The sequence below is a fragment of the Sinohyriopsis cumingii genome, chromosome 1 (assembly GCF_028554795.1).
Source record: "Sinohyriopsis cumingii isolate HCF-2022 chromosome 1, ASM2855479v2, whole genome shotgun sequence".
Classification (NCBI taxonomy): Eukaryota; Metazoa; Mollusca; class Bivalvia; order Unionida; family Unionidae; genus Sinohyriopsis; species Sinohyriopsis cumingii.
This window is the reverse complement of record NC_142961.1, coordinates 172,928,047-172,944,797: the sequence shown is the minus strand read 5'-3', so window position 1 is coordinate 172,944,797 and position 16,751 is coordinate 172,928,047. Positions and strand designations below refer to the sequence as shown.

Genomic DNA, 16,751 nt, shown 5'->3' with positions numbered 1-16,751 from the left:
AAAAGATGAGAACGATCCACTTAATAGCATACATAATTACACAAGATGAGGAACATCCACTTAATAACATACCCTGTAAAGATGAGAACCATCCACTTAATAATATACTCTGTATAAAAGATGAGAGAACCATCCACTTAATAGCATACCCTGTATAAAAGAGGAGAGCCATCCACTTAATAACATACATAGTACAAAAGATGTGAACCATCCACTTAATAACATACCCTGTAAAAAAGATGAGAACCATCCACTTAATAACATGCCCTGTATAAAGATGAGAAACATTCACTTAATAGCATACCCTGTATAAAAGATGAGAACCATCCACTTAATAGCATACCCTGTATAAAAGACGAGAACCATCCACTTAATAGCATACCCTGTATAAAAGACGAGAACCATCCACTTAATAGCATACCCTGTATGAAAGATGAGAACCATCCACTTAATAGCATACCCTGTATAAAAGACGAGAACCATCCACTTAATAGCATACCCTGTATAAAAGATGAGCACCATCCACTTAATAGCATACCCTGTATAAAAGATGAGAACCATCCACTTAATAGCATACCCTGTATAAAAGATGAGAACCATCCACTTAATAGCATACTTTGTATAAAAGATAAGAACCATCCACTTAATAGCATACCCTGTATAAAAAGTGAGAAGCATCCACTTAATAGCATACCCTGTATAAAGATGAGAACCATCCACTTAATAGCATACCTTGTATAAGATAATCCACTTAATAGCATACCCTGTATAAAAGATGAGAACCATCCACTTAAAAGCATATCCTGTATAAAAGACGAGAACCATCCACTTAATAACATACCCTGTATAAAAAGATGAGAAACATCCACTTAATAGCACACCCTGTATAAAAGATGAGAACCATCCACTTAATAGCACACCCTGTATAAAAGATGAGAACCATCCACTTAATAGCATACCCTGTATAAAAGATGAGAACCATCCACTTAATAGCATACCCTGTATAAAAGATGAGAACCATCCACTTAATAGCACACCCTGTATAAAAGATGAGAACCATCCACTTAATAGCACACCCTGTATAAAAGATGAGAACCATCCACTTAATAGCACACCCTGTATAAAAGATGAGAACCATCCACTTAATAGCATACCCTGTATAAAAGATGAGAAACATCCACTTAACAGCAAATCCATTAAACTCTGCACAATGCTCTAACAAACATAAGTTATACCTGTGAAGTTTTGTTGTTATGCACTTCTGTATTAATTCATTTCCAATTGCATCGACTTTATCACTGATCCTGTTATAGCTTACCACTACTCAAGTGCCAGAAAAGTAAAATCGGTTTCTTGCTGATGGTAAGGTGTTGTAAGATTACCATATAAACGCACTTACCTGAAGGCCTGTGACACCCTTCTTGGTACCTGCCATTTTAAAGTCCATATCTCCCATGTAATCTTCAATGCCCTGAAATAAAATAGTCCAAGAATCCACACATATTTGTTACTGAGAGAACCTACTGATCATGGCTGTTTGTTGAATGAATATGGACATTGCAAAAATAAAACCCTGATTGTCTGGAATACGGAATGTCATTCAGTTTTGTCATATACATAATAAACAAAAAGTGATTTTAGAAGAAACTCTTTGAATCTAAATGACTGAAACGTTTAAAATGTTGGATTGATGTTAGTACTAATATGTGATTTGAGTGTGTATGTGCACACACATATAATCATCTTTTTACAAGGACAAATCTAGGTTTATAACATATGTTTGTTTCTCTTTTTACAAGAGTAATTATTGTTTTTATAACATATGTTCATTTTGATTTTTACAAGGGTATATCTTGGTTTTATAACATATGTTCCTTGTCTTTGTACAAGGGTAATTCTTGGTTTTATAACATGTTTTCTTCTCGTCTTTTTACAAGAATAAGTCTTGGATTTATAACATGTTATTCTGTCTTTATGTAAGGGTAATTCTTGGTTTTATAACATATGTTCCTTTGTCTTTTTACAAGGGTAATTCTTGCTTTTATGACATATGTTATTCTGTCTTTATGTAAGGGTAATTCTTGGTCTTATAACATATGTTCCCTGTCTTTTTACAAGGATAATTCTTGGTTTTATAACATGTTCCTTTGTCTTTATGTAAGGGCAATTCTTAGTTTTATAACATATGTTCATTTTTCATTTTACAAGGATAATTCTGGGTTTTATAACACATGTTCCTTTGTCTTTTTACAAGGGTAATTCTTGGTTTTATAACATGTTTCTTTGTCTTTTTACAAGGGTAATTCTGGGTTTAATAACACATATTCCTTTGCTCTCAAATATCAAACTGTCAACAGTAATGTAACTGGAATTTTTAAAAAATGGAATCAAATGAGTGAGCTTTTCGATTTTCATAATACTGTGATTAAATTTTTAAGAAAAATTCTTTTCATTAGTTCTGAAATATTAAATACCACTCTAATGATGAGAGTTCATATAAAAACTTGGAAAGCTTCATTCCTGATAATGAAGTATAAACTGATCTTTTCAATTAAACACTGGAGTGTATAAATTTCTACAGTCTCTCACTCTTTTGACATTTTAGCTTTACCATTAATAAGGAAATTCAATTGGCATGGATATCTTCTGTAACTGCTACATGCCCACTGTACTGTGGCAGTAGCAAACATACTAGTTGTCTGATCAGCACCATTTTCATCCCGGAACAGCCAAACATTACAGAAAGTCTTGCAGTTAAAATCTCAAATAAATATGACCATCCATTCATCAGGAATAGTGATAACAAGATTTTCAAGATGGCCACTGGTGGCTATATTTAATGTTCAAGTGGCACCATTTTTATTTAGGACCAACTAGACCTGGGATGGCTGTGAATGTGTGTGTAAAGGTTCATGGCAATCATGTGAAAGAGTGATAAACTTGGACGGATGACAGATGATGGACAACAGGCAATCCCATACTCACTTCTAGTCGCGGACCAGTAGAACTAAAAAATCTACTAAGGATTTGCTTTTAAAAGCAAAAACAATATGTCTTTCTAACACCATGAAATTAATTATCATTGTGCGGCACTAGCTCTTGACAGAAGGTAAGGATAAATCTAGTGAGGTTAATAAAATTATATTTTGTTTGAAGCATGATAAAGAAAGGACCAGCTGTTCATCTTCCACTCATTAGACTTAAACAGTGTAGTTAAATGAAATAGCATAAAGAAAGCTTCAGCTTTTTAAAAAATTAGGTTGAGTGTGATATTGTATACCAAATTGAAAAGTAAGGTCACATTCATCAGAACTTAAATGGGTCTTGGGACTCACTCAAGGTATCTAAATATCAACTCTGGTCTTGGGACTCACTCAAGGTATCTAAATATCAACTCTGGTCTTGGGACTCACTCAAGGTATCTAAATATCAACTCTGGTCTTGGGACTCACTCAAGGTATCTAAATATCAACTCTGGCCTGTAAATGGACAGCATAAACAAATGTCTTCCCCACTTCATGAGGCAAGGAAGAAGAGGATGTAGGGGTGAGGGGAGTGGAGACATAAAACTTTACCCTTTTGGAAAAAGTCAAATTTAAGTCAGGTCAAGTAATTATGTTTAGAACTATATGCCCAATTCTTGTGTTGAATTTGAGTCAGGGCAAGTAATTATGTTTAGAACTATATGCCCAATTCTTGTGTTGAATTTGAGTCAGGGCAAGTATTTATGTTTAGAACTATATGCCCAATTCTTGTGTCTGACAAACATTTACTTGGAGCCATGGTAATAGTAATGATATCATTATTTCTTTCTCACTCAAATATTTTCAACATATACCATCTTACATAATGGTTTAGGTCTGTGACCAAAAGACTGTGTCGCTATGCTGTTCTGGTTGGGTTGCCAAGCTCAACCTGAATAATTTGACATTTCCAACCAAAGTGTTTTTTTTTTTTTAAACATCTGATGGTTGGTGAGGCTAATACCACACACCTAATCTGGGTCACTGCCTAGAAAGGTTAAGAACCTCTGGTTTACTAAAATATATAAGGTGTGCATCTTTTGTTATCTCCTTGTAATTCAAATCTGCAAATGGGAACATTGTGGATTATGAGAAATCAAGAATGTATGCAAAGAAAATGACAAACATCAAAATCAATCTGTAATTTTTATATGCAAAAATGAAAAACACAAAAAATAAATAAATTTTGGCCAAATAAAAAATAAAATCTAATAATAATCACGTTTAGGGTACATCTTTTCAGTATATACCTAAATCTTCATAATTCAACTTGTTATGTACCTTTCTCAATTAACAGCTACTTTGTATAAAACCTTTCAAATCATAAATGTTGTATATAGCTAAGCCATTTTCCCTGATGAGTTTGGGGGAAAAAATGTACGTAATTCTGGAACTTATTAAATTAAGAATGTTACTAAACTTTCATATACAATAGAAATTTCCATATTACCAGTATATCTGTCAACAGCCTGTAGTCTTCTATCTCCCCAGTCTCAGGGTTGGCTTTGGTAACAAGACCAATAGCAACCCCTGCAGCAGCACCACTTACTGGTACCCCAGCATCCATCAGCGCCAGACTACCACCACACACCGATGCCATGGAAGATGAACCTGGGGAAAAAAAGCATTAGAAACATATGCAGCCTCATTCTCCTACTGCTTTCAAATTGAATTATACTTTGCCCTTCAGAATGAGTTCTCTTCATTTTCATCCGATTATGTTTAGTAGTTTTTGAGAAGAAGTTGCTTCAAGGATTTTCTGGTTTTAGTAATGGCAACCATATTTGATGGCAGGTGAGCATAATCTGTATAAAATTGAAAGCTCTTTATGCCCATGTGATTTCTGGACAAATGTGGTTGAAACTGATCCTAGCTCTTTATACCCATGTGATTTCTGGACAAATGTGGTTGAAACCAATCCAAGCTCTTTACGCCCATGTGATTTCTGGACAAATGTGGTTGAAACTGATCCAAGCTCTTTTTGCCCATGTGATTTCTGGACAAATGTGGTTGAAACTGATCCAAGCTCTTTGTGCCAGTGTCATTTTTGGAAAAATGTGATTGAGATTAATCCAGTGGTTTCTGAGAAAAAGTTTTAAAAAGAGAATATTGTCAAGTTACACAATAGATGCAGGGTCAGACCATAATCCAACTTGACATCATGGCCTGGTGAGCTAAAAATAATTATTAAATCTTCTTCAGCAAAAGAATTCCGATGCCTTTTGGCTTCAGATCAAAGCATGTAAAAATGTATTTATCATAATTTTGCGAAGAGTTTTAGCCATTACAAATTAATGTTTGAAAATACAGTTATACAGAATATTGCATCCACATATCTGGACTCAACAAAGTGAACTGTGATACACCTTCTTAGTATTAGCAATCAAGAAAAACTTTGTGTTATTGACTTCTTTCACATCAACTTCAACATTAAGGCCACAGGCATACATTTCCATATAATTTTATCCACAAAATATCTTAAATGCCTAGACTGAGTTTAGAAACCAAAGCATTACAGATCAATGGGCATTGAATTCGATACAAGTAATGTATGCAAAAGCATAGTACAATATGATGTATGTTTGGACCCTCTTGTAACACTGCATTTATTTTATCATGGCACAATATGATGCATATTTGGACCCTCTTGTACCATTGCATTGATTTTATCATGGCACAATATAATGTATGTTTGGACCCTCTTGTAACATTGCATTTATTTTATCATGGCACAATATGATGCATATTTGGACCCTCTTGTACCACTGCATTGATTTTTTCATGGCACAATATGATGCATATTTGGACCCTCTTGTAACATTGCATTTATTTTATCATGGCACAATATGATGTATGTTTGGACCCTCTTGTAACATTGCATTTATTTTATCATGGCACAATATGATGCATATTTGGACCCTCTTGTAACATTGCATTTATTTTATCATGGCACAATATGATGCATATTTGGACCCTCTTGTAATATTGCATTTATTTTATCATGGCACAATATGATGCATATTTGGACCCTCTTGTAACATTGCATTTTTTTATCATGGCACAATATGATGCATATTTGGACCCTCTTGTAACATTGCATTTATTTTATCATGGCACAATATGATGCATATTTGGACCCTCTTGTAACATTTCATTTATTTTATCATAGCACATTGTGCTATCTGGACCATGGTGCAAGATTGTATTTATTTTAGCATAAAACAAACTGGTGTCTGTTTTTTGTTGCTGACCATGTTGCAAAATTGTATTTATTTTAACATGAGCTAAAGTTTCATATGCAGTAGTGGTAGATTTTTATTTTTGCTTTGAATTTGGGTCATCAAAGAATATCAACTTTCATTTAAGATTTTTATTTTTGTTTCTTTTATTACTGGCAATAACATGCATAAGAAATGGACACTAAGTTTCTTTCCCAAGAACACACCAAGGCAGCCAACCCAGACTGGCCTGGGAGGGTAAAGAACCTCTGACCCTTGGATTATGAGTCTGGCACTCTACCAACTGTGCTACAGTGGCTTCCATTAATTTAGAAGCCAAGAATAAAAACATCATACCATTCGACTCCAGCACCTCAGATGTCAGTCTTATTGTAAAGGGGAAGTCATGTGGTATCACAGGTTTGAGGGATTTTTCAGCCAAAGCACCTGAAACACAATACATACTGACAGTTCAATTTAAAACAATATATCCTAACATGTCAATCTAGAACTATACTGACATGTCAGTCTAGAACAATACATACTGACATGTAATTCTAGAATCATACTGACATGTCAATCCAGAATATATACCATCATGTCAATCTAGAACAACATATACCAACATGTCAATCAAGAACCATAATATCATGTCACTCTAAAACAATATACTGACATGGCAATCTAGAACAATATTTACTTACATGTCAATCATGAACCATACTGACATGTCACTCCAGAACAATATACTGACATGTCAATATATAACAATATATACTGACATGTCAATCTATAACAACATATACTGACATGGCAAATAAGAACAATATATACTGACATGACAATCAAGAACTATACTGACATGTCAATCTAGAACAATATACTGACATGTCAATCTAGAACAATATATACTGACATGTCAATCTAGAACAATATATACTGACATGTCACTCTAGAACATTTACTGACACAGCAATCTAGAACAATATATACTGACATGACAATCAAAAACTATACTGACATGTCCATCTAGAACAATATACTGACATGTCAATCTAGAACAATATATACCAACATGTCCATTTAGAACAACATATACAACAGATACTGACATGGCAATCTAGAACAATATATACTGACTTTACAATTGAGAACTACACTGACATGTTAATCTAGAACATATGATATACTGACATGGCAATCCAGAACAGTATTATGTACTGACATGTCAATCTAGAACAATATTACATACTGGCATGTCAATCTAGAATAATATTACATACTGACATGTCAATCTAGAACATATACTGGCATGTCAATCTAGAATAGTACACTAAAGCTGGGGAATGGATGATGCTGTTCTTTAGGGCAGATTAACTATGCTTCAAGATACTTGTTTTACTCTTTTTCAGTGAAGCATAACAGACCATGTCTAATAAAAGGAGACAGAAGAACCAAATTCAGAGTAAAAGTAGACTAATTATCAAATTGTGACATTAGTGACATTTTCATCACAAGATGTATTTTAAAAGTAAAAAAAATGGAATATATAGCAAATAATGCAACTGTTACCATGTAGAAAAGAGATATATCAATCACATAGGCTTTTAACCAATGCATGGAGAGAGACCAACTTGAATATGTAACATGTCACATGACTATGTTACTGATGCAGAAAGAGTGATGTGTGACAGGTATTTTTATTGTAATACATCAGTCAGACCTATGTCATGTACCACCATTATAGGAGACAAATAGCTAGACAGCATATCGCAAAATCGTAAAAAAAAAATTGTCCAAGGAAACTAAGAGACTTTGTCTAAATATTGTGGAGTTTAGCAATGTTTTCAAGTACAGAATCTGCTACAAAGTATAAAAAAAGATTTATACACATTTTTCTGAATGTATACGTATACCAGAACATGAGAAGAATCTGAGCCTCAGGGTTGAAGGTCAATCCTGAGTTATGTTGCAAACAGTGTATCATAATTACTAAGTGCATAAATTACACACCAATTATTATAAACGCTATTTTTTAATTAAAAATGCAAAACAATCCTGAGTCAACCAGAATATGAAATGTCAGAGTAAGAGTCAAAACCACAAACCAGCCAAATTACTTAAGAATATTGATAACAGCTCCTAAATATTCAATATTAGGAATTTAAATCTGTTGCCTGAATAAATTATATATACCATGTCCGAGTTCTCTTCTTCCAGCACCAGGCCTTCCTGTTTCATTTGTAGCATATGGAGGGAACTGGAATGAAGAGAGACTTATTATGATAAATGACTAAAAATTCAGCCTCAACCTTTGAATGAGACAGGAAGGAGTTAGCTGAAAAGAAAATGCAATTGTGCAAAGGAAGTTGTGATCAAAATTAATAGTGGCATCCATGAATCATAATTAAAAATATTGGATATCAAAATACATAATATTTCGAGACAAGTTACTGATCTAACAATATTTTAAATTTAACATTTATCAACTGAGGTAGATTAGAAAAAATGTTACAAGAAACCCTAACAATGAATCATGGTCATTGTGGGGCATAAAGTACTGAATAAGATATAAAGGGTCTGCACCAATGATGCACAGAACCAGTTACTGCATGGTCTCTTGTGTTCTTGACTCGATGCTGTATACCCGGTATTGACAGAATAAAAAATAACTATGCAATACAATGTACTGAATAAACAATGAATACATAATACAACATATAGAATAAACAATTAATACACAATACAACATATAGAATAAACAATTAATACACAATATAATGTACAGAATAAAAATACACAATACAACATAACAAATAAACAATTACTACACAACACAATGTACAGAATAAACAATTACTACACAATACAATGTACAGAATAAACAATTACTACACAATACAACATACAGAATAAACAATTAGTACACAATACAACATACATATTTTGTCTGGAACTAGTACAAATAATGTTATAGAATCAAGCAATCTAGCTTACTTTACTCAGTGTATGGCATTTTAATGAGGTAATAAAATCAGTAAAACAGTCAGTACACATTTAATGGATGAGAAAAACAGTAGAGTACATACCAACATGGTATCTGTGCTGCATTGTGTAATAGTTTAAATTCACTCATCAAATAAGGCCCTTGCATATTTTGTATATTTCTAATTTTTATGATGCATTGAAATGATACGTCCTTGCTCTGGATAATTCAAAATCAGTAGTAATTTCCCATGCTCAGGGCATAAATATCTTAAGAGTTCAAAATTTCTAGTAATATCACACTGCCTTCATCAGCGACTAATACTGATCACATTACTTATAGTGGTCATGTGATCTGAGGAAATTGGTGCAGATGGAAGGTAACTGAAGTCACTTGTCCTTGTTTAGCACTGGCCTTTGCTGTCGTATTTCAACTGCCTCCTTCACCTTCCTTTTCCATATATTGTCCTCCGATGTGATCAAATTGGCTTGATTGGGGAAGTTGGGTAATGTCCCATATTGCTACAATGTTCATGTATGGCCAATGACTCTCTACTGATGTGTTCCTTAATCCTGGTTTCTAATATTCTAAAATACTGTTCTAACTTGCTAATGATTAATGCTAAGTACAATAAGGATCTATGATGGTTTTTTCAAAATGGATGCAAATTAAAAACTTTAATCAAATCCTTAACAAACTGCTGATGCCACCATTGTCAGAAGAAAAGTGGATAGCATATGTCAGTTCCCACCAATTAGAACTTGACAAAAACAAAGATGTGTTTCATGATGTGTCCAAACAGATAAAATAAAGTCTTTTTATTCCAACAGGAGGTATTATCAAATCACAAATAACAAGAATTGCTGTAAACAATGTGGGATATTAAATAAAACCATGGACAAAACATCAAATAGAGCAAGTTCCCATTTCATCATCAGTATGACAAGACACTCATTAAATGGTCTCTACTAATATTTAGCCCTGATACAAGCTTAGAAATATCATTTCAGGTAGATGTTAAATGTTTCTATCAAATACTTTCATTATATCATTTGGCAAGCATAAAAATTTAAGAGAAATTAGTTTGCTTGCAAAACTTTGCAAGAGTTACGTCTGCTGAAATATTTACATGATCTTTTATTTTCTCAGTGGAATACCATGTTATCTACATCATCTTTGATGTTCTCAGTGGAATACAATGTTATCTACATCATCTTTGATGTACTCAGTGGAATACAATGTTATCTACATCATCTTTGATGTTCTCAGTGGAATACAATGTTATCTACATCATCTTTGATATACTCAGTGAAGCACACTTTAAATGACAGACAAAAGAAAGTTCTGTTGATGCCTTGCATAAATTAAGAAACTTTGAAAACAAAAGCACTTTGCATTGTCTAGAAATGAAGGACACCATTAATATTATGCCTAAATGCTTAAAAGTAAAATGAAATATGCAGTTGTTATGACAACCAACCTCATAATGGAGCATAAAGTTTTTCTCCTTCACTGCCCTGTAACAGAAAAATGGAATCAAATGCATTCATGTAATCAATGCTCTGTAACACAGAAAAGTAATGTGTAACTTCAAGTACTCCTAATATGAGGCAAAACAAACAGATCCAAAATAATAAATTTAGTTACTTTTTATTCTATCAGAGACATCACATTTATATGCTTTCACAAAGTTAAAAAAACAAGATTGTCTACAAAGGTGATTTTGAAAACTTCAGTGGTTTGCAGCTGTGACACAATGTTTCAATTCTAAACTTATCAATATTAAACAAGGAGGCTTGGGGCTAAGATGAGTAAGATACAAGGACATTTTTTGGACAAATCTCTAATATCTAAAGGAAGCCACATTTAACCAATTTTGGGCAAATTCAATTTACATATCAATGCATGACATCTGAAATATTTTAGTCAATGTTTTTTTGATGACATTCAAAATCCAGCCATCCCCAAAAGAAAAGAAAAAAAAAAACGTATTTCCATTTATATATCACATAGATGAAGGGAAACTACTCTTAGGTGGCTAGGTGGCCACTCATATTCAATATGTTAACTTGTTTAAGACTAAACAAAACCTGTAACAGGAAGTTCACATGTGCTGGGAAAGGTCAGGGATCGATATCAATGTAAGTATTTCGAAGAAACATAAATTTACTTCAAAATTTCCTTTCTCCATCAAATACATTCCCTGATTAGAGAAAACGTTTGGAAAACTCACAAGAGAAGGAGATAATGCTAGACAATTTAATGTCTTCCCATGCACCCTCTAGGAACTTTCTACTGAAAGGATAAATGAAGTTTGCACAATTGGAGATTAGGAATTTATATACATGTGAGGGCAATCCCAGGGCTGCATCTAGGATTTGACAAATGTGGGTACTTGTCCCCACTGAATCTATAAAAAAAGGGGGGGGGGGCAATGTAGCCATAAAGGGGGCCTTCCAGTATGGTGTAAAATAACCTCAATGTATTCAAAAAGAGCAATAGCAAGTATAATAAGTGCAGTAATGTCTTCTGTATATTACTGTATAAAACTTAAAACTGAAATCAAAGTCTTATATTTTCAAATAACATTCTATCTACACACTAACCATTAAAGAATCAAACCATAGACTGCAAATAGTGTCACTCCTCTGGCCAATCTTAAAAAACACTGTCACATGCTCAATTCTGATTGGTTATAAATTCACACTAAGAAAGATCAGAAGAGCACATATTTTCCTTTCATGGATGAGAAAAAATAATTTGTAAGGAAAAGTCCAAAGCTCAAAATGAATTAGGGAAAGTAAATATACAGTTTTTATAATGGTTAACTCTTAACTGAAACATATATACATCTGCATCCAGACAGATTGTAATTGTGACTGCATTATTCTGCAAATATGATCACTATTTCCTAAATAGCCTCCTGTCCTTCCTCATCCTCCACTCAACCAATGCCTTGTTCAAGTTGAAGTCTCTCAGAGGAGGTCTTTCAACTGAAATAATCATGAGTCTGTTGAGAACCCATTCTTCTAGATAGCTTCTTCCTGCAGTTTTGGTTCGATTTTGATTGCTGAATCCTCTCTCACAGTCAGTGGTTTGGTATGGCATAACTATGGCCACTGATGCTAAGTGAACACATGAAAACCCATTACAGTGTCACTAAAATGTGACCTGTCTAGACAAGTAAGAATTTCATGACAAAAGAAACAGCTACCAATAATCCAGATTGATTGAAAAAGAAAAACATTATCCACCGTTAAAAGTTGATGGGATTTTATGACAAGCTACCGAATGCAATTTCGTTGGCTGATCATGATGCTTGGTGTTATTTTTAGTAACACAGGGATTCCTTTAGAAGCCCTTGATGAATATAGTGTGTTTCCTCAAACTCTCATATTGCCAATACCAACACCCAGAAAGTCAACAAAATCAAACAGTGAGCCATATTTTAGAGAAGCAATATTATCCTTTGCCAAGTAACAGGCAACTGACATAGCATTAATAATTGATTCAGATTTCTTGCAGATAGCTGCCATGCATGTAGTTTCAAGATTTTCACTTAGTTTCAAATCCTGAATCGCCTTTTTGTGAGCTGGTAATTCAACATGTCTGTCAAGGGTTGATGTCCTGAAATTAGCATTTCCAAGTATGAAAGAATTTTTTTGGCCAGTTGCAAAGCATCTCATTTTTTTATATTCATTTCCAGCCATTGTCAATTTTGTTTCCAGTCTGAATTGAAAGAGTACTTTTTTCTTGGCATTAGATGGACCCTTAGTTTCATCGCCGCCATCTTTAAGTACATCATCCCTAGCATCATCCGATACGGGATTAGCCTGAAAAGTGTTTGTCTGCTGCCATTGTGCCTACTGACAGGAACTTCTGCACCCTGTTATTAGAAGTGTTACAACTAAAATAATGAAAAAGTATCCGAGTTTTAACTGATTTTGCCATTTAACACATTGTACTGACAAGCCGCCTCTGTATCAAATGTGCTCTTCTGACCTTTCTTATTAACCAATCAGAACTGAGCATATGACACACAGAAATATGTGATGTATTTACAACTATAAAAGTACACATATTCGCCGAGAGTGACAAATGGGAATTCTACAGCAAAAAAATTAATAAAATAATGCATTCTGCATGAAAAAATGCACACAATACTTTTTCTCTTGCAATTTTGTCTGCATAGGATTAAAAATCTTGCAGAAAATCTTATATTTGGGGGAGATTTGCACGATCGCGCATCATAGATGCAACCCTGCCATCCTGGTGGGATTCTGCACCTGGTAATGGCCTTACATTCAGAAGTTTCCCATGCCAATCCAGCCAAAGTTCCAAGGCTATGCCTGGGACTGAGGTCATACTGTCATGAATAGGGTGTGGAGACTGTCAGAGCAGCTACCAGTGAACTTACAAGTATCAGATCTCTGTTTAATGTGCCAGCCAAATGAATCCACTATGTCTTAAACTGAAAAACTGCATTCGAAGACCAGGAACGTGGAAATCACTCACATTTCATGAACTGAAATCTTCATGAGTCATACCTGATCCTGAACAGTTCAGAGCATGGTGATATAATAATCCCCATTTATCCAAGTGACCAGAGCTTGTGGGGGTTATATTTTGATTTCCTACATTAACTGGTAGGAAGAGCCTTTGACGACTGCCAGATGTTCTCTGTACAGCCAAAGGTGTATGCTGGCTCCGGCAGCTTTTTCTCTCTTTAAGGATCAATCAAGAAAATAGACAGAAAGCAGGCTGTTATTTGTTGGTTGCCAATCAACTATAATCTGCTTTTAGAACTGAAATCAGGTTGCATCATTAGTATGATAGCCATTGGAATGGAACTGCAATTAGTCTGGATCCATTGACAGTTCATGCAGCTCACTCCAGCTGCCAAATCCCCATACCTACATAAACAAAATATTGAGAAGGGACAATGCTAGAAATTCTCCACATTAACTATCCTTCCTAGGATGCAAAGGATGTATAGATGGTTGTTGACATAAAACTGAACATTTTTTCAGTATATCCTCCAGGTATGACACCATTGCTGAGGAGGAGGACATCCTGAGTGGGATATGGTGCAGTCCAATTTCTTGGTGAAAGCCAAAGGGGCTGAGACTGAGGCACAATGGAAGGGTGTGGAATTAGTGCACAACACCTATGGTAGCCAAAGCGAAGGTAATTGTGTGATACTGTGTCAGTAGGTATAAAGAATACATCATAGACAGATCGAGACTGATTGTAAAATTCTACTGACTTTGCCATCTCAATATTGAACTCTGTGGCATTAATAAACTGATTGTGTCTGCTCAAGTCTATCACAGATGTCAATTTCTCTTTCACCACCCACTCTACAAGTGAAAACTCTATCTCCTTCTGTAAAATTCTGCCTTCATGGGATTGCCTATGATCTATTTCGTGCAGGGAGATGAAGTGAATGTCATTTTTGGGGTTTAATACCATTTCTAGTAGATGATAGGCCATACATGGCTCCCAGTATTTTTTATAAGGAAGAGCCCCGGAAGAAACATAGCCCCATGGGAAGCCACTGGCAAAATTTCTCACATACCTACATTAACTGAGCCAAGACCCATGTGGACAAGCTTTCTCACATACCCACATTAACTCAGTCAAAACCCATGTGGACAAGCTTTCTCACATACCCACATTAACTGAGTCAAAATCCATGTGGCAAGATTTTTTTACATACCCACATTAACTGAGTCAAAACCCATGTGGACAAGCTTTCTCACATAGCCACATTAACTGAGCCAAGACCCATGTGGACAAGCTTTCTCACATAGCCACATTAACTCAGTCAAAATCCATGTGGTAAGATTTCTCACATAGCCACATTAACTGAGTCAAAATCCACCTGGAGAGATGTGAGTGATCTGTAAAGGTGACCTACAAACATATGGGGGGATGTTGATGGCTGGAGACTCATCCTTATTGTTGATCAACCACCATTCAATTCTATAGTTATGCTTGTTGGTATGGAATGGAGGGCATTCCAGAGCAGGTAACACCTTGTATATCTCCTCAATGGCAGCCTTAAAATTAAACTCTGTCCTCTCTATGGTTGGATTGGAACAGGGCTACTGTTCAGGAATATATTCGCACTCACTGCATTAAGTCCCCTTTTCATGGTCTGCTTCAGGTATACCATTCCCTGTGGCAATGATGACACAAAAATATGTTGTGGCTAAGTAGAAAACACAGGAAAAGCCCACTCTGACAGACAATTTTGTCAGACAGATGGATTTTTCACTAAAGTCTCCATCATGATGTGTATGTGTGCTATCCGTCTAGTCATATGTACATATATGTAACTAGATCCCCATAATTACAAACAGAAGAAGCATGGGGAAATGGATGGTTTATTTGTAATTAAGATTTCCACGGTTCAAGCTGGACTGGGATGGCTGGGAAATCTGAGATGATGATACTCCTGCTGTATGCTGGATCTGCCATATCCAATAGATACCCCATGAATTTTGACTTACAGGCATGAAGGTCATGCATGAACATGTAGGGGGACTAAAGCCCTCTAGGCTTACTAAAAATGGGAGGGACACTGTTTGAAAGTATCCAAAATACCTGTAGAAATTAGAGGAAAAAAGCGGCAAATTTTACCTAATTAAGAAATTGTGTCCCTGTCTCCTACAGCACTCAACGTGTTGTTTGAAGGTTGTTAAATTTAAATGTGATGGCAAAATATATGTATTTAGCTACTCTGTATCTGCTGTGATGATATTGGCAGAAGGCTGTGTAAATCTAACATAAAGTGGTGCTGTGTGTGTGTGTAATTTAGATTTTTAACGTTGCTTTAACAATTTTTCAGTCATATCACTATAATGTCTGCAGTGTGACAGTTTATAGTGATGTCTGGCACTGGGGCATCAGGTAGTGGTGGCCCTAGTAATGTTTCCCACAAGACTCGCAAGAGATTCTGTATTCAGGCTGATACTTAAAACATCAGATGTCCTGGTACTGTAATGAACACACACTTAGAAGAAGTACATTTTGTACATGCAATGCACGATTCATGCATGTCTTCCTGGCATTAAATTCTTGCATTTGCTGCACTCACTAAAATGTTTCACTGAAATGACAAGAGAAACAGATCAGACAAATTAACACCTCAGTGTGTTAATAATTTGCCAAAAGAACACCAGGTGTAAGCAAGCAATAGATGGGGATAGCAAGGGAAGGTAACGGGCAAGAGTTATTGTGTTAGACAAAAAAACAAACAAATGTTTGTCGATTAGTAGGTAGGTAACAGGGGTTATATTCCTGATGTAATAAGATCTGGGAACAAATTCAAAAGAGAAATGCAAATTTTGCATAGACCAGGTATATCAACCTTTCAATTTAATGTGCCATTAAAATGCTGGATGATCAAAACTGATTTATAAACTGCAATGGATTTTGCAGGGGCACTGTTCACAGCTGCAAGGAAAAGTTCAAACAAGGGGAGTTCATCTTTTAGAGTTACTTCCCTTCATTTACATG

General features: G+C 35.0%; 1 protein-coding gene across 1 annotated transcript in view; it reads right to left on the bottom strand.

Annotated features, from left to right (window-relative positions):
* LOC149808395 (polyribonucleotide nucleotidyltransferase 1, mitochondrial-like) overlaps positions 1-16,751 on the bottom strand; it is a 99,225-nt gene that overhangs the window by 37,565 nt on the left and 44,909 nt on the right. The window contains exons 15-19 of the mRNA XM_089976629.1: positions 10,708-10,744; positions 8,438-8,501; positions 6,599-6,688; positions 4,474-4,634; positions 1,400-1,471 (exon numbers count right to left, since the gene is read on the bottom strand). Of these exons, the coding sequence (XP_089832755.1) occupies positions 1,400-1,471; positions 4,474-4,634; positions 6,599-6,688; positions 8,438-8,501; positions 10,708-10,744 (424 nt within the window). The remainder of the gene's footprint in view (positions 1-1,399; positions 1,472-4,473; positions 4,635-6,598; positions 6,689-8,437; positions 8,502-10,707; positions 10,745-16,751) is intronic.